We start from the raw sequence: 22,406 nt of genomic DNA on the forward strand, positions 1-22,406 counted from the left end.
TTCCAAACACTGTTTGCCCTACATCAAATCTTTCTCAGAGTTAGAACTTCTCAGTTTTGGAGTTCGTGTCTTAACAGCCCTGTAAAAACTCTCTGCTTAGCCTGTCTGATCTCTTCTACTTCACCAGCCTCCCCTCATGTCCTGGCTAGAAACTGCCAACATGCTCCACAAAACTGCTGTTGTCACCATGAAGCCAGGGTAGGGACGGGCTGTGTGTGTGTCCACTTTTTAAAACATTTTTCTCGACCTGCCTGCCACCCCTTTCATGTGTCCTCCGGAGCCTTCACACACATGCTCAGCAGGAATTTGCTTATAGGCTACTTTGTGAATGAGCCTGAAGTTACTAAAACTCAGCTCAGGAGGAGCTCAGCTTTCAAAAACGCATTCCCCCAAAATTCATCTCATCAATATTTACTGAGTACCTGTGATGTGCCAGGATCTGGGTGCCATGCATTGAGCCAGCGACCTCCCTGAGCTTATTACATTCTGGCTAGGAGACAAGCGATGAACTAGTAAAATCAGTGATGTGTAAGAAAAAAGTAGGGCAAAGAGGATGGCCATGAACTAGGCCAGGCAGGGCAGGCCCCATTGTTGGTGTGGGATTTGAGGGAGCGCTCTCTAGGAGGAGGGCACCGGCTCTGGAAGGGAGAGAAGTGGTGTTTCTGGAGGACACGGGGTCCGGGAGCTCTTTTCACTGGGAGGCTCCCTTGAGAGCCCGCTGCCTGGCCAAGGTCTTCCCCACCACTGCAGCGGACCTCAGGCAGCCCAGCAGCGGCCGACGGGGAGGCTCTCACAGGTGCCTCCTGAGAGCGAAGCGAGCCCAGCTCACAGCCTCCCCACCTCGAGGGCTAAAGGCCGCGCGGAACCGAAGTCCCGGGGGAAGTGCGAGCTCGGACGGCGGAAGAATGCGCCAGCCGGAAGTGGCGCCGAGACCCGAACATGGCGGCCGCCCGATCCCTGCGCGGGGGCCTGAGCGGAGTCCGAGCCTGGCTGCTCCCGTCACCCGTGCGCTGCCCGCGCCGGGCTGTGCACAGGCTGGTAGACGGCACCGAGTTCCGGAGCATCTACAGCCTAGACAAGCTCTACCCCGAATCCCGGGGTTCGGACACCGCCTGGAGGGTGCCGGTGAGCCTGGCTGGCGGACGGAAGAGGCCGGTCCTCGCTTCTGCTGGGTGACGTCAGGAAACTGGGGTCCCGTTGGTCCGGCTTCGAGCTAATCAAATGGGCCGCTGCGCGGTAGTAGCCCGGGGTAGCAGCCGCGGAGCTAGTTGGTTGTTCGGGCAACCAGCGTCTGGGACCAGGTGTGGCTGGAGGTGTGCGGGCGCCGGGAGAGCACGCTGGCTGTGTTTCCTGCAAGACCACCAGCTTGCTCCCTGTAGTTCCCTGGCCCCCAGGCCCAAATTCTTGTCCCAAGGGAAAACGTGGGCATTCTGACCCTCCAGAGTGGGCAGTAAAGGCCAGAGGCTGCGAAGTTCTTTGCTCTCTTTTGGAACCTTTTGGAAGTTGTCTGTAGCTTCTAGGAACCCCGGAACTCCTGAGGAAACAGGGCTTCGCCTTCATTTCTTCAGGATTCATTTATTGACAGCCCTCCGTGTGCAGGCGCTGTACCAGGTCCCCGGGCAGGAGAGATGGGACCCACCTAATTCTATTGAGTTTCCACTTTAACAGAAGTAGAAAAAACATTCATCCATTCATTCAGTCATTCAGCAAACTTCTGTTTAAAGCATGCTGTGGGCACTGTACTAGGCTTGAGGATACAGTAGTGAAAACAGCACAAAAATCCTAATACTTGTGGAATTTATCTTCTAAGGGAGAGAGACAGACAATAAATAAAATAAGTAATATGGAGTATGTGAGATGGTGGTTAAGTACTTTGGAGAAAATAAAGCCAGAAAGGAAGGAGTGCTAAGGTAGGGGGTAGGGTTGCAGTTTTAAGTAGGATATTCTGGGAAGGCTTCGAGAAGGTGATATTGGAGTAGGGACCTGGAAGTAGCCAAGCAACGAGCCATGAGAATGGTGGGAGATGAGTGTCCCTGCAGAGGGAGCAGAAGTTGCAACCACCTCAAAGCAGAAGCATGCTTGATTTGTGCAAAGAACAGCAAGCAGGCCAGTGTGGCTGAGCAGGGGAGTCAGAGGAGATGGACCTAAAGAAGAGAGGTTTGAGGGGAGGCCTGTTTTTCAGGCCCATGGGCCGTTAGCTTTGCTCTGAATGTGATGAGGACCTATTGGAGGGTTTGAGGCAGAGAAGTAAAATGATCCAACTTAGTTTTACAGGGCTCATTCCTAGAGCCTTATAAGGGACAGGCTGTAGAATGACGAGAGCAGGAAGACCAGTTAGGAGCTTGCTGTAATAGAGGCAAGAGATGGGGAGCAATGGGCGTCGTGAGAATTCGTCAGGTTCTAGATATAGTCTGTGGACTTTCTGTGAGAAGTGAGAATAAGAAACGAATTGAGGTCTGGGACCTTGAGTAGTGGAAGGATTGAGTTGCCACTAATTGAGACGAGAACATGGTGATACCATTTGTATCTCTTCTTTCACTCAACAAAAAGTTTAATGTATCTGCTATATCAGACACCCCTTCAGACATTGCAGAAGGAGCCATGATAAACAAAACAGGGCTCCTCCTTCATACAGCTTATAGTTCTAGCAGAAGGACCAGATCATGAACAAATGGGGGAACATGTCGGGTAGTGAGACCAGGTGCTGTCATCAAAAGCACTGGGGAGCTACTGCAGATAGTTAGTAAGGGAAATCCTTTGTGAGGAGGTTTGAAGTTTGAGGAAACCTGGAATAGCAATCGGCTTCATGGGTCTGGAATTGAAGAAAGAGATTTGAGTTTGAGTCAGAACAGAACGTTGAGAGTCATCAACATAGATGGATGAGATGTTCTAGAGAATTGGTAAGATAGAGAAGAGAAAGGGTTTCAGGGCATGCCAGCGTTTAAAGGTTGCAAAAAGCAAGTAAAGGAGAGAGCGAGAAAGTCATAGGGAGGTAAGAGGAAAACAAGATGCCAGTTCAGAAGAAAAAGGGAGAACATGTTTCAAGGAGGGCATGGGCTGTCAGTGGTGCAGAGAGGTGGAGTGGAACGAGCATTTCACCCCCCAGTAGTTCTCAGACGACAAGGGATGAGGCAGCCAGAAGTGGGCAGGAGAGCCTCAGAGGGGGTAGTGTTTGCACTGGGCACATGAGGATTTAAGGCTGAAGAGCATTGCTATGGAGGAACAGCACGGGAGAGACATGGGGGTGAGAAACCCTGGAGTGAGTGGCTCAGTTTGACACAAACCTTCAGGCAGATGTGCTAGTCACTGTTTAAGGCAGTCAGCCTCCCCTTTGAGCCTTCTGTGCCCAGGAAGGGACAGGTGACCCACCAAGTTTGTAACTTTAGGCTGGCAGAGGGTGTCCCTTTTGAGTCTCCCAGGTACGTGTTTACTGTGGTGCTTTCCCTGCCCCCAGAGCCAGGCCTCTGATGGTGCCTGACCCTAGCTGAGGTCAGGACAGGGAAAACTGGAGAGGTGAGACAAAGGTTCCATTTTCCCAGAAGGGTGTTTCAGAGGGGGTCCCTCTGGAGTCCGGGGAAGCTTTTTTTGTCATTCTGATCATGCTTTTGCTGGAGACCTGAACATAGTTGCACTATATTTGCCTTGCGGCTTCACATCATTTCTTTGGTTGCCCTGAAGCAGTCAGGAGCCCCCCAGCAGATTGTGTTTATGTGACACTGTGGATATTATATTACAGGATGATGCAAAGCAAGCCAGCAATGATATTCCTCTAGGTAAGTAATTTTGCAGTCATTTCCCCTACCTCTCACTCAACTCTTTCCAGATCTCTCCAGTCTAATGAGCATAAAGACTGGCTCTGGGTATGCAAAAATGCAGCCCTTTCAGCACTGACTAGACTAGCAGGAAAATGATGGTGCAGCTCCTCTGCAGTGGTGTGCAGTGCACAACATGAACGGGAGCTCTCGATGTTCTTGCGACATGGAACAATTATTACTAATAGAACAAATCGACGAGTTGTTCATCATTTGAAAAAAAGCAGGATGCAGAAAAGTATAAATAGTAAGCTATCATTTGTGTTTTACATATACATCTGAAACATATTTCTCTATATAATCATAGATCTGAAAGGACATGTAAGAACTTGGAAATGGGGACTGCTTTGGGGAGTGGAGAGGAAAGGACATGCTTGGTGTCTGGGGAACAGGAGGGGGGACTTCTCCCTGTAAACCATTTGCATAACTTTATAAATCGTGTTGCCATCAAGCGGAAGACAAGGCCTGTAAAGAAAAATGGGCCCATTTAGATTCAGAGAGTTTATGACATTGTCAGACAGTGAAAGGAGGAGTAGCCAAAGGTTCCGGCTCCCTGTGGCCCTTGTTTGGGTGACACTGAGAGAGGCCAGGTGACTGCACCACAAGGAAGAGGATACCCTGTGGCCCGGGAGCCCAGGCCCTGCTGTGGCACAGCAGTTTGATAGCCTAGGCCGTGCAGATGGCTGGAGGGTGCAAAAAGCCCATCTCATCAGAACTCAGGTGAAGAGACTGTCTCGTGACAGCCGCCAGGTGAGACGGGGAGGCGAGCGGGAAACGGCCGTGTCATAGTTCCTCACCTGCCTGCCGTGTTGTGTGGTCTGGGGGGACCACAGGCATTCCTGTGAAGACAGACTTGGTGCAGTGCAAGCCATGCCTCGGTGACCTAGGTGGATACAGGCAAGGTTCCTGACACCATCGTGGAACCCTATGTGTTCGTTACTCTTCAGAAAAATGAGTTAATTTAGTTACCACCACCCGCTGACACCTGCCGTCTGTCACCTCGGTGCCACCCAAACCCCTTGCCGCTCTCCACCTAGTCTTCTGAAATTTCCCCATGCCCATGTCTTCCCTACTTTCCTCAGACACTTACGAGGCTGCTTTTAATGAATTATAAAATAAAAGAAAGGAACCTCATTTTACAGATCCAAAGCAGAAAGGAAGCCAGGAAGCCAGGATCACAAGGTCAGTCAGTGGCTGGGCCAGGGATAGGAAGGCCTCCCAGCTCCAGATCGGGTACTCGTTCCTCCAGCAGATGGTTTTAAACACAGACTGTGCATTAGGCTCTAGGAAGGCAGTGAATTAGATACACTCCTGCCCTCTGGAGCTGTAGACTATGGAATCCATGGAATTCCACATTCATCACATTTTGAGATACAACTTAAAGCTTTGTCCCTTAATTTCAGCTTTTGAGAGTCCTCACTTGAAAACAAACAGCAAAAAACTAGGACAGCCAGGTCGGGGGGAATGTACTGGACCAGAAGCAGATGACCTGGTCCTAATTTCATATCCTCTGCTATCTGTGTGATGTTGGAAAGGTCACTTAATCTTGATACAGTTTCGATATCTGTAAATAATCTCTGACTTTACCAAAGATCTGAATATTACATTTATATATATAAAAGGTATTGAAGAGAGAGGTGTGTGTTAGGAAAATTACATTGATAGTAAATTAACAGTTTGCACATTTGGCCTTGGGGTAATCATTTCTGTGGTGTGTGTTCTCTTTTACAGATCGCTTGACAATATCTTATTGTCGGAGTAGTGGTCCTGGGGGCCAGCATGTTAACAAAGGTACAGGCATCTTGTTGTTTTCTTTCACTTGAAGACCTAACTGGGAGGTGGACTTGAGGAGTTCTGTGTTCAGTTACACCGCCTGTTTAGTTACCATGACTTTATGTGGAATAAAAGGATTTTTTTAGCAGAAGCTTAAATACTGCCAGTTTATAATAAACCTCTTTATTCTTGTAAATGTAGTCTGCTCCCCAGACTCTCAGCTGTGAGTTGCCAGGACTAGGACTGGCTGGTGAGTCCAAACAAAGGGACAGCACAGTGTGAGTTGGCAGCCAGGTCGAAGAACAGGTTTCCTTTGTTCTTAGGGAAACCCACCCCCACTATTCTTTTCAGAGCCCAAGGGAAGTCATGGGCATTTAGTTCCTGGAAGTTTATATTTGTCCAAAAGTAACTCACTGCCTTTGCAAGCTCATTCCATAGCCTACTTTGTATCAACACAGGATAGAAACTCGATGGTGTCTCACCTCCCTCTGCTTCAGGATGGTCACCAGCCACCAGGACGCTGAGCCTGCCTGAGAGTGTCAGTGACCTGTGCTACCTTGTCCTTTATTTACAGTGAATTCCAAGGCTGAAGTCAGGTTCCATTTGGCAACTGCTGATTGGATTGCAGAGCCTGTGCGGCAGAAAATGGCCATCACGGTAACTACCAACCCCTTTCTTTTTCTATAATTCCTCGGGATTACATTTTTTAAAACTTTACTCCATAGAACTCTGGTGTTGCCTTACCTCTCCGCAGCATAAAAATAAAATCAACAGGTCAGGGGAGTTGATACTCACCTCTGAATGCAGCCGCTATCAGTTCCGAAATTTGGCAGATTGCCTACAGAAAATTCGAGACATGATCGCTGAGGCCAGCCAACCAGCGAAAGAGCCATCCGAAGAAGATGCTGTACTGCAGAGAATCAGGTATCAGGAAATGCGGCCGGCGTCTTATCAGCTGAGTCGGTTCGGTGGGGCTGCAAGGGTGAAGCCCATGAGACAGGTGGCAAAGTTCGGGGAACGGGGGAAACCAATGCAGCACAGGACTCCTGAGCCGGCGCCTGCGCATTCCGCTGCTCCGCTCCACGTGGGAAAGCACTGATTGGGCGTCTGGGCCTAATTGCGGTCTTTTTGTTTTCAGGATAGAAAACATGAATCGGGAAAGACTGAAAAAAAAGAGAATAAATTCTGCTATTAAGACCAGCAGGAGGGTAGATGTGGACTGAAATCCTTCTCCGGAGCTGGCCAAGACCCTCTTCAGGGCATCCAGGCAGCTGGAGGCTGGAGAGCTTTACCACTGTCGGGAGAATTCTGTGCTGTTTTGGTTGTCGCTGATCTCCAGCGTGGAAGGCATCAAGAGAACACTCATGTGGAACGAGGGTCTCTGGTGCTAGTTGGCAAAGGTCTTTATAGACAATCACATGTTTTCAAACCTACCTTATTCATTTAATGTATTAGCTGCAATAAAAGTCTAAACACCCTGGGCCTCCCTCTTCATTCAGAATGCTTCAGAACAGAATTCTCGCCTCTTCTCAGCTGAAACTGGCTGGCACTAACTGTGGGTCACAGCCCCGGGAGACAGGAGCTGGGCCTGGAAAAGGTACAGAATTTAAACCAGTAGAGGGGAGGGAGGCATGCCAGTTGAAGGGAACCGCAGGAATAAAGGAGACCAAAGAGATGACTGGGGTGGAGGAGCTGATAAGGACGCCATCTGAATGGTGGATTTGGGCGAGGGGGGTATGGGGCTAAGTCTAGACAGGGAGACTGAAGTTCCATGTGGAGATTCTTAATTCGAGTTGATGAGCTTAGATTTTAAGAAACATAGATAATAGAGCTGAGGGTCTTGAGTGGGAGGGGGTCTCATGTTAAGTGCTGTCCCAGGCTGTAGGGTTTTGGAAGCAGGAAAAGAGTGAGTTGGAACTGGAAAGAGGTTTCCACAGTCCTAAGGATGTGGGAAGCACACAGGGCAGTGTAACAAGCAGATTACTTTGGCATGTATGAATTTCTTAGAATGTTCTCTACTTTTTTTTCTATTTTGATTTTGTTTACTTATCAAATACTACATTGTGAGACTCTAAATGCAAGATAATGAACCGTAACAGTAAATAATACTTCACATGAACAAGGACCTCATGTGAGCGTAAACAAAGGGAAGAGTCATTGATAAATGACTCAACAAAATATGAAAGATGTGAAAGACAAGGTCCATGTCCTCAAGGGACTCAGAGCCAACCAGAAAACAAGCTCACATGCAGGAATATGCAGCATTCCTTCACTCATTTGTTAATTCAACAAGTACTGAGTGAAAGGCGCCCAGGCACTGGGTCAGGTCTGAGGGAGTCAGCAATGAACAAAACAAAGTCCTTTCTTCCAGACAATTTACTTTTGGCTGGGTGATGATAAAAGCTGAGGAGAAAAATGGATTCCTGGTAGGGAACACCACCTAAAATGTGGTAAATAACATAAAAAAGGTCTAAGTAGACTATGGGAAGCAGAGAAGCAACCAGTTGCAGCTGGAGGGTCAGAGAAGATACATTTGAGATCCTTGAGATGGGCCTGAAGGAGGGCTCAGTCATGCAAGGCAGGGAAGAGCTTGTCACCTGGGGGCTCCAGTGCGGCCAAGCCTTCCTGTGGCTGGGACAGTGAACCCCAGTACTGAGAGAAAGGGCTCTGAAGCCAGACTGCTCCAGACCAGCTCCACACAGATCCCTGTCTCCCCAAGCTATGATTCCCTGAACCTTAGTTTCCCCATCTGTACACTAAGGATGATGTTTTTAGTACCTGATAGGGCTGTTGTGGGGTTTAAATAAAAAAATTAATGGTTAATGGCATTGAGTATGTGCCAGGGAATGTTAGCCATGATTAACACTGGCTGGAGCCCAGGGGACGAGGAGCTGCCACACTGAGTGGGAGCCAGGTCTAGAAAGGCCTTGAAGGTAACAACTAAGACATTCACAGAGGCTGTCAGGGGAAGAGTAACCTGGCCGTCAGTGGGCCAGGAGATTGCAGGAAAGTGACGACAAGCTGGTGGACTGATCCACGTGAGCAGTTAGGGACCCATCCTGGAACTAGGGCAGTGGCAACAAGAATGGAGAGAAAAGTAGCAGATTCAAAGGGATCGTGGGGACAGGAAATTGGCCCAAGTGGAGTGAGAGCAGGTGTGTGGGAGGGATGATGCTGTGCATCAATACAGGAAGGTCATAAGGGGAGCAGAATTGGGAGGATGGCTAGATGATGATGGTTTTGCCCGGGAGCAGTTGACTTCGTGGGGCCTAGGAGGATGCCTGGGTAGTGATACCCAGAAGAAGGAAATGAGCCCTGGGGCTGGGGAGCAAGGGTGCAGCTAGGAGATGCAGGATGGAGGGGCACAAGCAGAGTTTCGGGAATGGATAGGAGCAGTGGAGGATGAGGCAAGGCAGAAGGCGGGGAGACTGGGTTTTAGGTGGCGGCAGCAGGGAACCAGGGAGGGCATCTCTGTAGGTTGACCTTGAAGCGAAGTTCTGGACCATGAAGCCCTCAGAAGAAATTGGTGGCATGTGAAGGGACCTAGAAAAGCATTTGAGACACACAGGAGGGGAAGGAGAGGTAAAGAGAAATAGCACAGGCTGGGGGACAGACAGTAGAGCACACAGGTAGGAGCCACCCTTAAGAAAAGCAAAAGGCAAAAGAATGAACATAGACAATGTTGAGGAAAAGAGGCCAAACTACCAAAGAGTATGACTCCCATTATATGTACAGTTGACTTGGGGTAAGAAGCACGATCAAAAATCCCTGTATAGCTTTTGACTCCCCAAAACCTTAGCTACTAATAGCTTACCATGATAGGAAGCCTTACCAATAACATAAGCAGTCGATTAACACATGTTTTGTATATATCTTATATACTGTATTCTAACAATAAAGTAAGCCAGAGAAAAAAAGTTTTTCAAATTGTTGCAAATCTTTACAAATTTTTCCAATATATTCATTGAGAAAAATCCACATGTATGTGGACCCACAGAGTTCAAACCTGCACTGTTCAAGGGTTGCCTACAGTTCAAAAGGCAAAACTTCTTTGGGGTGATGAAAGTCAGGAAAGTATTTACTTGGGAGAGGTGGTGATTGATTTATAGAAGGCACGAGGAGCCTTCTGGGGTTCTGGAATGTACTGGGTCTCATCCAGTTGTGACCTGAAGATCTGTAGGCTTTGCTGCATGAATGTTACCCAAAGACAGAGAGATTCATGAACTTAAAGGAGGGCTCCTCAAGACAAGAGACTGGAACCAGATGGATCAAAGTCTTCCTTCTTGTTAATGTTAAGGCAGGAATGAGATGGGTTTCTGCAGACTACGTGTTGGAGAGAAAAACAAAGAGGAATGCGTCCAGGTTCCCCATGACCTGGAATGCTGGCGATGCCGAGGCCTGGTTCAGGCACTACGTGGCATAAATGCTGTCTTTGGTTGAAGCTTCTGCTGTTACATCTTTCATATGCGCATGGAGTTTAATAATGCATTTTAAACGTGTGTTACGTTTAAAAGTGTGCTTATTCCTTATTTTTATTACGATTTGTATAGCAGTTTTAAAGGAACAAAATTTAGGATGAACTATTTGGCTTATTTGTTTCTTTATATTATATATTTGTTATATATAAATATTTCTATTACTATGACTAGAAGTAGTTGCTCCTTTTGGTTGTACATTGCCTTGTGATGGTGAAGGTTTAGTGTTTATGTCTCAGTCAGTATTCATGAATGATGATAGTCTGTTCTCATTCACTTCCTACATTACTTTTCCCAAAATTCCTTGGATTTTCTGCAGAGGTGGACACAATGGCTTGAACCCTCAGTCTTCTCCCGCCTTGGGCCGGGTGTCCTGGCAGCCGCAGCCCACGGTGCTTCCCACCTGCTCTCGGTCGATTGTGCATTGGGAAGGGGCGGTCCACACCCCCTGTACCGCATCCCAGGCTCAGTCCTGCAGCGCAACACCCAGGATTGGGTGCCGACTACGGGGATCGGTATGGGGGTAGCAAAGAGACGCAGGCCCCAGTGGCCTAATGGATAAGGCACTGGCCTCCTAAGCCAGGGATTGTGGGTTCGAGTCCCACCTGGGGTACAACCCGCCGTACTTTTGAACCTACTGCCTCGGACCTTCTGAAAAATACCTTCTGGAATCCAGTCCACCGCTACTCCCACGCGTCAAGGACGCGTTATCCTGAGTTCGAAGTGTGTTCACCCCAAGCAGAGTACCCTTCGTAGTCCGTTTCTGTACTTCTCACAGGCCAAGGATAGAGGTGCTGCGTTGCCTCAGGGCACCCCAAAGGCCGATCGGGGAGTAGCGGCACTGGATCTGGGTGTAGAGAACGAGCGGGAACCCTGATTGCTAAAACCGTGGAAAGCCCGGGTTATAAGCCGCTGTGGGAGAGCGACTTCAGAGGCCAAGTGGGGAGAAGGCGCCAAAATTTCCAGCACGTGTGGGATAGACTCTCCACCCCTCCACCCCAGGTGGGACTCGAACCCACAATCCCTGGCTTAGGAGGCCAGTGCCTTATCCATTAGGCCACTGGGGCGCGGTAAGGTGGAGGATCCACGTGGTCCATGTAACGCGCAGCCGCACGTGCGCAACCCTCACATGGCTCTGCCACGCCGACATCCGTACCGTACTCCCGGAGGCAGGGTCAAATACCGGGAAACCCGCGGGACGACCGCAGGGCCCACCCGCCGGGTTACAGAAGCTCGAGTTCAAGGCGAGGCTTTGGAACAGTGCCGCGCTGGGACCAAAGGACCGGGCGGAGCGCACTCCCACACTTCCAGGAAGGTGGAAGGGGACAAGCAGGGAGGACAGAACAGGTGCGGGATTGCTGTGTCCTGCGCCACAGGCACGAACCTCTTGCCCAAAAGGTAGCCGACGAAAAAGGGACTCGAACTCTAAATCTTCTAATCGGAAGTCAGACTCCTTATCCATTAAGCCACGCGGCCGCGACGTTCCACGGGTTGCAATGAGCCAGCCAGGTGCAGAGCCGCTCCCCCCCGCCGCCCCCGCAACCCCCTTTCCCTCCCGGAGGTGGTGGCGCTGGCGACACGGGCCGGAGAGGGCCTAGAACGCAGATGCATCACAGGTATGGCGGGGGCGGAATTGGGGTGCGATCCATTCGGATGGCGTCAGCGTTGTTACGTCTTTAGATCATTAAATAGGTGTCCGGTGCCCCACCTTCTGTGTAGAGACCGCGTGGCCTAATGGATAAGGCGTCTGACTTCGGATCAGAAGATTGAGGGTTCGAGTCCCTTCGTGGTCGAAATGTTTTAATCCCGTATGCCGGGAAATAGAGGTCTTCAGAAACTAAACTGCTATTTCTCTCGTTTTAGCGGCTGACAAGCCGCCGGACTCTCACTCTATCGCTGCTGGAGCTGAGAGTCTCGTCCAATTAGATTTTACACCTGGAGGCGGTTCAGCCTGACGTCATTACATAGTTCCTTGGCGTCACAACTCAAGAGACATGTGATCGAGGCTCGGTCGCGCGCAGCCCCAGTGGCCTAATGGATAAGGCACTGGCCTCCTAAGCCAGGGATTGTGGGTTCGAGTCCCACCTGGGGTGAGACTGGTTTACTTTAACCTAGTACCGTTTTATGTATTACCTGTAAAGTACGAACAGAAAACCATTAAAACGCACATCTTCTCTTTAGTAGCCTTTGTGTTATTTGTGGACACCCCAGTTGCAGTTCATTTTCCTTTTCTTTTCTACGAAGTCTCAGTATACTCTGAAAGGTAAAGCAATATGAGGGCAAAATTTTTTGCCTCTGAGTTGGTATCCTCACCTCGCCATAGTGGTCTGCGAGCAAAAATCCACGTGCAAATGAAGCAAGCGGTTCCTGAGTCTGAAAGCAGGCACAGCTGCAGCCCCGGCTCCTTCCTGCCCCCAAGCATCCCACCGGAGACCGGCAGGCGGGGCAGTGGGTGCTGCCCAGCGCCGCGTCCCGTGAGCGGCTATGGGCTCTGTCCCCCAGCCAGCGACGCCCACCACCCCGTCTGTGCAGTGACCAGGAGGGTGCGGTGAAGCGGGTGTGAAAAATGGCATACTCACGCTCACGGAGAGATACACACTTACGTGGATATAATGAAAGTTCCTGTGGCCAGGATTTTCACCTGGCCCTGGTTGGCTAGCTAACTCACTCACTACACACGAGTGGGCAATACATTGCTATTGACCCTATATAAAGAGCTCCGCCCAGCGGTCTGGGCGATATGGTGGCACTGCTGCAAGGCTGTAAGAGAGCAGAGCAGAGGACAGAGGCCCAGAGGACGGCTGTGCGGGGCAGCTGTGCAAGCAGAAAAGCCCAGAAGCAGAGACTGGCTTAGCTGCATGCATACTCGCTCTGAGTGGACGGGACTGTAGTGACTGACCTGCCACCGTGGAAATAAAGTTGGGTATAACCCTTTCACTCCAAGAACGTTTTACTGTCATTTTCTTTGTTCACACTGAATCCATAGTGAATTTACCGGGGGCTGAAACCCATTGGCAAGACAACTTAGGAGTTTCACACTTGCCTGTGTATATGTATATAATCTTTTAGTAAAATGTTTATTTTTTTAACTGTACTATTTTGACCAAGGAGACACACACACACACTCATTGATTGATTGATTGATTGATTGATTGCCTCTCTGCCCATAGCTCCTGAGTATCTCACCTAATGTGAGATACTTTGGGGATACTCTATTTCCTCGGGGAGAGGATTTATTGTTCATCAGATTTTTCTAAGTCCCTGATTCAGAGAAGTTTAAAAAGCTCTGTTCCTTGTACTTTCGTAAGGAAACAGACTAGGAACACAGAACCGTCCTTTCCCCTCTGCAGGACCGCCCAGAGCTCTTGCTGTTCTCTCTGCTCCCCACCAATCCCAGCTTTGCAGATATCCTGTCGGCGCCCAGGCGCGGCGCTAGTAAACAAGATAGTAAACAGGTACACGAGTGAACGGGATGATTTCAAAATGAAGAGGGGCATGGCACTCTATGAGTCGAGTGGTCAGAGAAGCCTCTTGAGTAGAGAACAGGCACGCACCACTGACAACCCTGTCACTTTCTGAGGACCTCTGTAACGTCTTGGCGGATACACTACCTATCGCACGGGGTTATTGTGAGGAGTAAATGAGATTTTCTGTGAAGTGAGTAGAACCATGTCCGGAACATGGTATGTGCTTTAAAGAAAAAGCATGACATCATCATTTGCTAATGTACAATTTGGCCCCATTTCAAGGTGTATATGTGATCCTCTCCTAGCTAGATGTGAACCCCTGAAGGCTCGAATTTCACCTTACATTTCTCCTCCTTCGTGCATAATGAATTCATATTAAGATTCTTCTAGGTGCCAAACACAGCGCTAAGCCCTGGGGAATACAAATACGACTAAGGTATAATGCTGGTAACTCCGCAATTTTCTAGAATCCTCTAGATCTTTCTAATTTTCTAGGATTAGAAGAAGGAATAGCAAATACCTGATGGTAAAGTGGGAGGTGCAGTTACCAATTTGCTATGGCTATAGTGGGGAAATGAGAGCAGTGTACCAAGACACAACCCCAGACCGGAGATTGCATTTGATGGTGTGGGCAGTGGGAATCTAGGGGAGGGTTCTAAGCAGAGGAGTACAGCAACCATATCTGCATTTTAAAAGATCCCCTTGCGAGCCATGTAAAGAATGGATTGGAAGCGGGTGAGAGTACAGGCAGGGAGACCACTTAGGGAGAGACATATGGTTTGGGAAGAAATTGCCAAAGCCTGAGCAGCGACACCAAGAAGAGAAAGTAAAACAGATGTTCAGGAAATGGAACCTGTGGGTCGCGGTGCCTGATCCCCGCGGAAAGGAGCCAAGGAGCCAAGAAGCGCCCAGGATTTGGGGGAAACGGTGGTGCAACACTCCGCGGGCAGGTGGGGAAGGTAAATTCAGAGCTGATTATATCAACTTTAAGATGCTTTCAGATTCCCCTGGTGCCTGATTTATTTTTTTCCCCAAAACCTATCCAATTTTTCATCATAGTTCCTAGTTTCTGCTTTGGTGTTATGCTTAAAAAAAACTCTTCTCATCTGAAGTTTATATAAATATCTATCTACAGTTTTTCCTGTTGTTTCATGTGGGATTTTTTTCCTTTAACATTTAAATCTGCAAATGGAACTTGATCTTTGGTGTAAAGTAAGGATCTCTTACTGTTTTACAAATATTTAAAGACCAGTGCCTTTTCCCCAGATTCAAAATGCTTAGATTATATAGTAAATAATTATACGCATGTAAATATGTTATAGACGTTTTCTGAACATTCTATTCTATTCCATTGATCTAATTTTTTGCTTTTTATACCTAATATGAGAGTACTAATAGCCCAATTTTTTCAATATTTTCTTGACTATTCTTTCTTCTCTATATCTTCTGAATATTCTGTAATCAAAATGTATTACATAATGTTTCTGTATGACACAATTTAAGGCCATGGATTTGCTTTAACATTAAATGTCCATATTGTTTATCTTCCAAGCATTCTGTAATTATATATTTGATTGATCCAAGATTCATGAGAGAGAGTTTCCAAGTGGCTGCAGTTTTGTATTGTTTTGTATTATTGTTTATACTTTGGCTAATTGTTGGTTTTACAAAATATTTGGTCTGGGATCAGTTGATGTGTACTGTAACGTCTTTTTTTTTTTTTTGAAGCTTTCTTATAGTCTAATGTTAGCAGTTTCCAGTAACTGTATGACATAGAATTTAGTATATAAGCTATTAAACAAGCCTATTACAGTCTACTATAGTCTCATTTGTTTTGCAATTGTCAAAAATAGAAAGATGTTAAAATCTTTACAACTGTTATATTTCTAGCAATTTCTTTTTAACTTTTTTGTTTTAAATATTTTAATTTTTTTTCAGTACATCAAGGTTCCATTTTTCCATGTGGATGGTCCCCTTTCATGTTTCATGTTCGACCCATTTCATGTTTTTGTTTCCAATCCTACTTTGCTAAATAGTAGTATTATAACTACATTTTTGCCCATCCCTTAAAAAATTTTATGAAAATTTTCATACACAAACAGAATTATAAATGAACCTAGATTCCCATTATCAAGATTTTGTTGCATTTCCTCCATTAACCCCTTTGATCTTTTTTTAAAAAGCATTTTAAAGCAACCCCAGAGATCACATCATTTCTACATACTTCAGTTGAATATTGAATACCTTCTGCAGTTGATTGGTGCAAACCAGAATCCATCTAAGACCCACACACAGGATTTTGATGCTGGGTCTCTTAGGCCTCTTTAACCTAAAGCTGCTCCTCCATCCATCTTATCTTGACCCATACCATTGACTTGTTGAAAATAAAAAGTCAAATGTCCCACATTTTGGATTTATGTTTACTTCTTTAGTGTCATTTAACTTGTTTCTCTATCCAACATACTTCCTCTAAACTGGAAGTTAGTTTTAATGCCTGGATTAAATTCAGGTTCACCTTCTTGGCAAAAATACTTTCAAATGGTGCTGTATATTTCACATGGTATATCAGAAGGTACATCGTACAGGGTTGGCACCAGGAAGCGACAGCTGATTGTCAAGTTCATCAACATTCAGTACATGGTTTCATCCATTGATGATCTTTGCCTAATTAAACTATTAATGATAAAATAGTGATTGTTCTAGTTGCTTTTTTCCCCATTAGCTGAAATATTTTGTAAAGAACTTTCAACTACAGAAATATAGATGTTTAAAGACAAAAGATAAACATAATCTTTATTCCTTCAATGCCAGTTTTTAGAGTAATGAGTTGGAACCTTTGATACATTCAAACTCTTTTTTTAAACTTTTTTTTAAAGGATGGACAGCATGTAGTTGGATTTTGGGTTGACCAAGTTTGAATTTTTGCCATCTAATAGGGGTCTTCACTGATTAATAATCATTCTGAAGTATGTTTGGCTCTTTATTTATGCTACTTTCGGTTTTGCTAATTTTTGTCTTTAACTTTTGCTACTTTACAGGAAATACTTTTCTCTAGGATTGTTAAAGCGTAATCCTATTTTATCAGTGTTTTTACTGTAAATCAATGCATGCTCAATGCCAACATTTCAAACAGTCCAGGAGGGTATAAAACTTAAGTGTCCCAACCCTATCCAAATGCCTTGGGCTGAATGTTCTGTTGTTCAGTTGTTTCTTCTAGTAACTCTACTGAAAGTTCTCCCTCTAATGCTAGGGAACTCCTCTCTTCATGTTACAGAGCTTCCACAGGACTCATATTTGTGCCTTCCTTGATCATGAATTCTAACCACACTCCAGAAGCAAACTGAATGGCTTTTTCGTAGACTCTCCGTGTTTTCACTCATCTGAACCCTTAGATCTTCAGCTGGATGGCTTGGTGCCAGGTCAGTGACTTGGATCCCGGGAGCGGGTGTGTACTCAGGTTTGTTTTGCGCATTAAAGGGCTTCTGGCACAGCTGCCACTGAACATCAGAAATTGTAACTAAGCAGCTCCAAGTGGAATACACCCCCGCCCTCAACTACATTTTATCTTCACCCTGGCCCCTACCCTTACAGACTAGGGGTGGTGGTGCCCAGGCCCTCCTCCACTTACACCCTTTAGGGCCATGTTACTTTGAGTGCTATCAGCCACTGTTGCTCTTCCCCAATAAAGTCCCTTTGCAACCTTTGGTAAATATATCACTGAATTGTTGGCCTGTAGATGCTGCCCTCCCCCTGGTAGGTTTTCCTACAGGATTTAAGCCGTAACAAGTCAGTTGCCTTTGCTTAGATCACTCTCCTACCTAGAAACTCCCCAGGTTATCTAATTCTCCTTACAATCCTAATGTTGTAAATGAAAAAAGGAAGGTCCCAAGCTAGTGAATAGGTAGTCTAAAACCAGTAATTAAACGTTCAAGGAGGAAAGTGGACAGCATACCAGGCTCTGATTTCAAGGGCGAAAGAACCCCTTCCACCACGCCTTACTCTGAACCGCCTGTATCTCCTGACACTGCTCAGGAGTCCTGCTCACTTCAGTGCTAGTAGGAATTTCCTCAATGATTAGATGATTGATTTAAAATAATGTCTGTTCAGACACAAAGCTGCCACTGGTTTGAACTTTGAGACACAATTTTCCTTTCCTGCCACAGTTATGCTGTAGAACTGAGGCACATAAAGGAGGCCCCTGCTGTGCCCCCACTGCTGCTACACTTGCATTTGGACATCTGTTCTTGCAACTTACTACTGGGAGCACCCCCTAGGGACCAGTGGTTTCAAAGAAAGGAGCAAGTTCAAGGAAATCAGGAAATAACGCTTCCTCTACACCATATTCCAGTGGAATACACTGTCACTAACTGTACTGTTACTGTTAGGACTTCAACAGCCCTGCAGCCTGTCTTTGGCTCCTACGTTAGGCTCCTAACCATTAGACGACTGGGCCAGCACACACCTGTAGGCTCACCTTTCCATTCTAACAGAAAGCCCATTTCCACTGAGGTCACCTCAGAGTTTGAACTAATCTCATCCCCAAAGAAGCAGACGCACGCTGCACTATATAATTATTTTTAATGTCCAGAGTTTATAATACACGGACCAGAGCTTTCTCCCCAACTCCCGTTTATAATTTCTCAATTGGCTTGTGAGGCCAATAGGGATACTTTTTCATGTCTAATTTGGTTTCTGGGAAGACTTCGTTCAGGTCCTCAATGGTCATCTGATCAAATGGAATTATGTTCTTCATCTTCTCCAGCTGGAAAAAGAGGAAACGTGTTAACGCCCGGAGATGCGAAAAAGAAGCCAAGGCAGGTTACTGCTACTAGGTGAAAGGTATGTGGCCCTGAAGGAGGAAACGTGCCACAGGCAAAGGCCAGGGCCCATCCTTACCTCTTTCTCGTATTCCTCAATCCTGGCCTTTGAGAGAGACAAAAACTCAGCACAACTTTTCACCTTTAAGAGATGGGAGAAATCCTGTTGTGAAACCCAGCTGTACTGCCCTGACCCTGGGGCGCCCATGGTAGAAGCCCTGGAGCCCACTCCTGCTTTCCAGGTCTGTGTGAAGAATATGCTGCTGCCCTGAGGCCGGGGGGAGCTCACTCTGGGGAGCAAACTATAGCTTTTCCTAAACACACAAAAGCCATACAAGAGAAACCCCTCATGGTGGCAGCACCAGGGTCCTTCAGCAAGTTACTCGTGTAGGAAACCTACAAAACACGTATTCCATGGGGGCCAGTTACTGAACAATCAGGATAAACCACCGACCACCTAGCCAGACTTCTAAAGAGAAGGGTTGAGCCACCTGGGTTTCAACATTTGGCCTTCAGCACTTTCCAGCACATAGTTAGGTATTTGAGTGGCACCTTGTACAGTTTTCCTACCCAGTTCCAACTCCTTAACTATTTCAACAGCTTTGTTGAGGTATAACTGATGTGCAATAAAACACATGTATTTATTTGGAGAGTCCTACGTAAGTTTTGACATTATGTACCCACCTGTGAAACCATCACCATAATCTACATGGTGGACAGACTTATCGGCCCCTCCCTCTCATCCCCAGGCAGCTGCTGATAAGCTATTACCATAGATTGCATTTTCTAGAGTTTTATTGCTCCTTTTCATTCACTCTACATTAACCAACTACTGAGACACACACAGCCATCAGGAATTAAGAGAATTTTAAAATAAGTAAGAATTTCAACTACTTACATCTTCTTTTTCTTCAGCATCCACCTGGACAGTGTATTTATCCTCTGGCACAGGAACCTTCAAGGTATTAAACTACAAATTTGGATAGTGAGTTGTTAATACACCTAGGAACCCAAAAAGAGGGCTCAAAGTCGTTAAGCCTTATTGAACATGTGAAAACACACTCTCCATCCCAGGAGGCAACCAGCATGCGTCTAGGGCATTGCAGGGGAAAGTACATTAGACTGGGAACAGGAGCTCAAGGGTCTTCTCAGCCCTGTACTAGCTAATGGACATCTTGGGCAGTTTATCACGTTGAGTTTCAGGTTCTTCTGGACTTGATAACCTCAAAAATGGCCCCTTAGAACCTTGGTGTTGTAAAGAAATTCTGATTTCCCTTTTAAATGAACCCCTACTGGACTGACGAGCAGAAATAATGTTTGCATGATGGAGATGGAGATGGTTTCCTTAGCATAGTGTTATAGCCCCAGCACTTAGCACTGTACCTGGTGCAGAGTAGGCCCTCAGTAAACATCTGTTGAGTGAATGGACAAATATACTTTGGATAAGGTGGATGAGAAATTACAGCTTTATGAGACAGTAAAAGAGCAGAGAAAAGAGGAAATCAATGAAAGGGTAGGAAAGATATTAGCTTGTTATAAAGGGAGACAGATGGGAGGCTAAGAAGTAAGTCAGAGGAGTTGGGTGGGGACATTTAACCTGACAGTCCTCTGGCTCCCTGATTAAAGCTATACTGTACTTTTTTTTTTTGCATAAGGTCTATAATGAATTGACCCTGAATTCTTGGCATGTATTTACTGTTTCAGTCTATCACTAGAAGACCTTTGGCCCCACCCATCTTTCTTGAGCTTCCTTTGGGATCTGAGAGTTAATATACCCTTCTTTCCTCACTGTCATCCTGGGCATGTAATTCTCATCCTGTACCCCACCCACAAGCCATGTTACAAGACCAGCGCTTCAGGTGCCCAGAGTCTCACCTTCTTCTCAAAGTCATCAACCAAGCCAGCCTTTGCCACATTGGCCTTGTAGTAAGCCCAGTCAATTGCAGGTGGTTTCTCAGGTAGAGCAGCCAACCTGCTCACATGGAAAAGTAAAAGTTAAGATTGTTCCATAAGCAACAAAAAAGTCACAGTGATTTCTCTGTTCTTTATTCCTAGAGCCCGGAGCTATCACCACACTTTTCTCTAGGAAGATTGTGAGAACGCAAAAAAATCACTTTCATTTAGAAAATGCATGGGTTTCTTTATGCTTTCTGTCAGAAGGACATCAGAAATTCATGTGTAATTCCAAAGCACTGTTTTGTTTCCACACTCACTGGCAAGTTAAGAGGATCCCTCTCAGAATGGTACTGACCTGGAGGTGAGGGTCTCATTCCAAGATTTCAGAGAGTTAGCAATGGCCTTCTGGTTTTGGGGTATGATCTCCCCAAAAGCTACCCAGTCAATGGCTTTTAGAGCAAGCTTTCGCCCAGCCATCTTGAGAACCTAGAAAAAAAAACAGGTCAGATCAAAACAGAGCTCTTGGAGAGAACCCTCTAAAAGTCATCTTAAAAACACACAAGTCTTTAAGAAACAGATCAGCACCCTCTGAGCACTTGGTGGGTAAGTTTTATCAACTAAAGGAATTAGGATGACTAAGTCAGAAAAGGAGAACTGTTTAGCTTTTCAAATTCAAGGTGTGCAACCTGGCCTAAAAATAGATTCTCTCTGCCTAGCCGGTACTCCCTTATTCCCCAACTGCTACTCATCCTTAAAAGCCCAGTTCTCTACTGTTCCCTCTCCATGTACTTTTGGAAATATTACTGTGGTAATACTCACGCACAACAGAAGTTAGCAATTTAAGTACATTTCTACACAGATTATGCTTTATTCACTGATTCTCCAGTGAACAGAACCTGACATATACCCAAGCTTCAACAGGCTTAGTTATGTACTGCTGATTCTAGGCTAGAATTTCCTCATCTGAAAACTGCTCACCCTAGCAGGCCCTTAAAAGTATCAAGTGAAATGCACACGTCAATTTGCTCTTCAGTCTTATACAAACTTAAGGGGCCCCGTTGATCAGATCCCTAATAAACTGGTAATCCACCTGCACCTTATTCATACTACTTATCCCCTGCAGCAATAGTACATACTCCATGTATACTAGGAATACCCTTAAAAGAGGTATTCAGTAGATATGTGTATGTCACATAAAAGGGAAAATAGTCATGTTTTGTTTTGTACTAAGACAGAATATGGGAAAGGAGTCAACTTAAATTTAAGATCAATGTCAGACATCAGAACTCTAAAATGCCAAAGGTCTTTACAAGTTACGCACGGACCATAAGAGAAATGGAAGAAATCTTCCCCAGGATCTTAAAAAGACATTTTGTTGGACACTTGTCACTTGCTTTTTTTCCCGCCGGAAGGCTTATGTTTCCTGGAGTGGAGGTGATGCGCAGGTGACTTGAAGATGCCAGAGAAATAAGCGTCCTTACAGAGATTTTCCCAAGCACCAGTAGCAGATAGTTTTCATAAATGAAGGGTTTTTTGTTATTTACTGCTGAATCCCCAGTCTAGAACAGGTCCTGCACCATAGAAGGTGCCCAACGAGTATCTATCTGTCTGTTGAATGCGTCAACGAACCCCGCAGTGAACTCAGAACGCCCCACGCGCGGGAATGCAGGAACTCTCAAGTGGGAGGGGCGGGCGCAGCCCTCCAGACTGCAGAGCGCCCCTCGGCCAAGTCAACACCATCCCCGGGTAACGTTTCCCCAACCCCAAACCGTGCGCTGAAGACAGCCGTGCTGGGAGCGGACGGAACCAGACAAGGCCTGTGGAAGCGCCTACGTCAGAGGCGGCGGGGTCCTAGCCGGGCCCCCGCGACCTCGCGCGCGAGGGAGGGGAGGAAGCGGCCGCAGCTACAGCGGCGCACTCAGGGCCCGGTGCCCTCGGCGAGGTGCGACAACGGTCGGCGCAAGGCCTGAAGGCGAGAGCAGAGGTGCTCGCGAGGGTCGGGTCCAGCGCCCCAAACGCCACTCACCTTCACCGACCCCGGCAGCCCACAGTCCACACAGCAAGTAACGGAAGCCGTCACCGGAAGGCCTCCCCTCAGCCAATCCCAAAGCTAACGGGGCGGGCATTGCTTTCTCAGGTCAGCCAGTAGAGATGGAGGCTGGTTCC

At 46.7% G+C, this 22,406-nt stretch overlaps 2 protein-coding genes, 1 long non-coding RNA gene and 4 other non-coding genes across 8 annotated transcripts; 5 read left to right on the top strand and 2 right to left on the bottom strand.

Annotated features, from left to right (window-relative positions):
• The first annotated feature begins 898 nt into the window (after positions 1–898).
• Positions 899–7,063, top strand: MRPL58 (mitochondrial ribosomal protein L58). Its single transcript, XM_017646175.3, has 6 exons — positions 899–1,125; positions 3,737–3,773; positions 5,544–5,603; positions 6,160–6,242; positions 6,340–6,509; positions 6,724–7,063. Exons 1-6 carry the CDS (start codon positions 940–942, stop codon positions 6,806–6,808), a joined length of 621 nt encoding a protein of 206 aa, XP_017501664.3. The 5' UTR covers positions 899–939; the 3' UTR covers positions 6,809–7,063.
• A 3,537-nt stretch (positions 7,064–10,600) lies between these two features.
• On the top strand, positions 10,601–10,673 carry TRNAR-CCU (transfer RNA arginine (anticodon CCU)). The gene has a single exon. It is a non-coding gene; the product is annotated as a tRNA-Arg (tRNA).
• Positions 10,674–11,054: 381 nt separating this feature from the next.
• On the bottom strand, positions 11,055–11,127 carry TRNAR-CCU (transfer RNA arginine (anticodon CCU)). The gene has a single exon. It is a non-coding gene; the product is annotated as a tRNA-Arg (tRNA).
• Positions 11,128–11,136: 9 nt separating this feature from the next.
• On the top strand, positions 11,137–12,240 carry LOC118968163 (uncharacterized). The gene is made up of 2 exons (XR_005055673.2): positions 11,137–11,458; positions 11,924–12,240. It is a non-coding gene; the product is annotated as an uncharacterized lncRNA (long non-coding RNA).
• Positions 11,781–11,853, top strand: TRNAR-UCG (transfer RNA arginine (anticodon UCG)). Its single transcript has one exon. It is a non-coding gene; the product is annotated as a tRNA-Arg (tRNA).
• Positions 12,081–12,153, top strand: TRNAR-CCU (transfer RNA arginine (anticodon CCU)). Its single transcript has one exon. It is a non-coding gene; the product is annotated as a tRNA-Arg (tRNA).
• A 5,848-nt stretch (positions 12,241–18,088) lies between the features above and the next one.
• Positions 18,089–22,385, bottom strand: ATP5PD (ATP synthase peripheral stalk subunit d). Of its 2 annotated transcripts, none has more exons than XM_017646176.3 (6): positions 22,267–22,385; positions 20,596–20,726; positions 20,220–20,316; positions 19,243–19,314; positions 18,424–18,486; positions 18,089–18,289 (listed from the first exon to the last, which is right to left on the bottom strand). In XM_017646176.3, exons 2-6 carry the CDS (start codon positions 20,715–20,717, stop codon positions 18,158–18,160), a joined length of 486 nt encoding a protein of 161 aa, XP_017501665.1. In that variant the 5' UTR covers positions 20,718–20,726; positions 22,267–22,385; the 3' UTR covers positions 18,089–18,157. The 2 variants fall into 2 exon arrangements, with proteins under 2 accessions (XP_017501665.1, XP_036852964.1); XM_036997069.2 differs by lacking the exon at positions 22,267–22,385 and adding an exon at positions 21,635–22,208.
• Between the last annotated feature and the right edge of the window lie 21 nt (positions 22,386–22,406).

Source organism: Manis javanica, chromosome 4 (genome assembly GCF_040802235.1).
Source record: "Manis javanica isolate MJ-LG chromosome 4, MJ_LKY, whole genome shotgun sequence".
Lineage (NCBI taxonomy): Eukaryota > Metazoa > Chordata > Mammalia > Pholidota > Manidae > Manis > Manis javanica.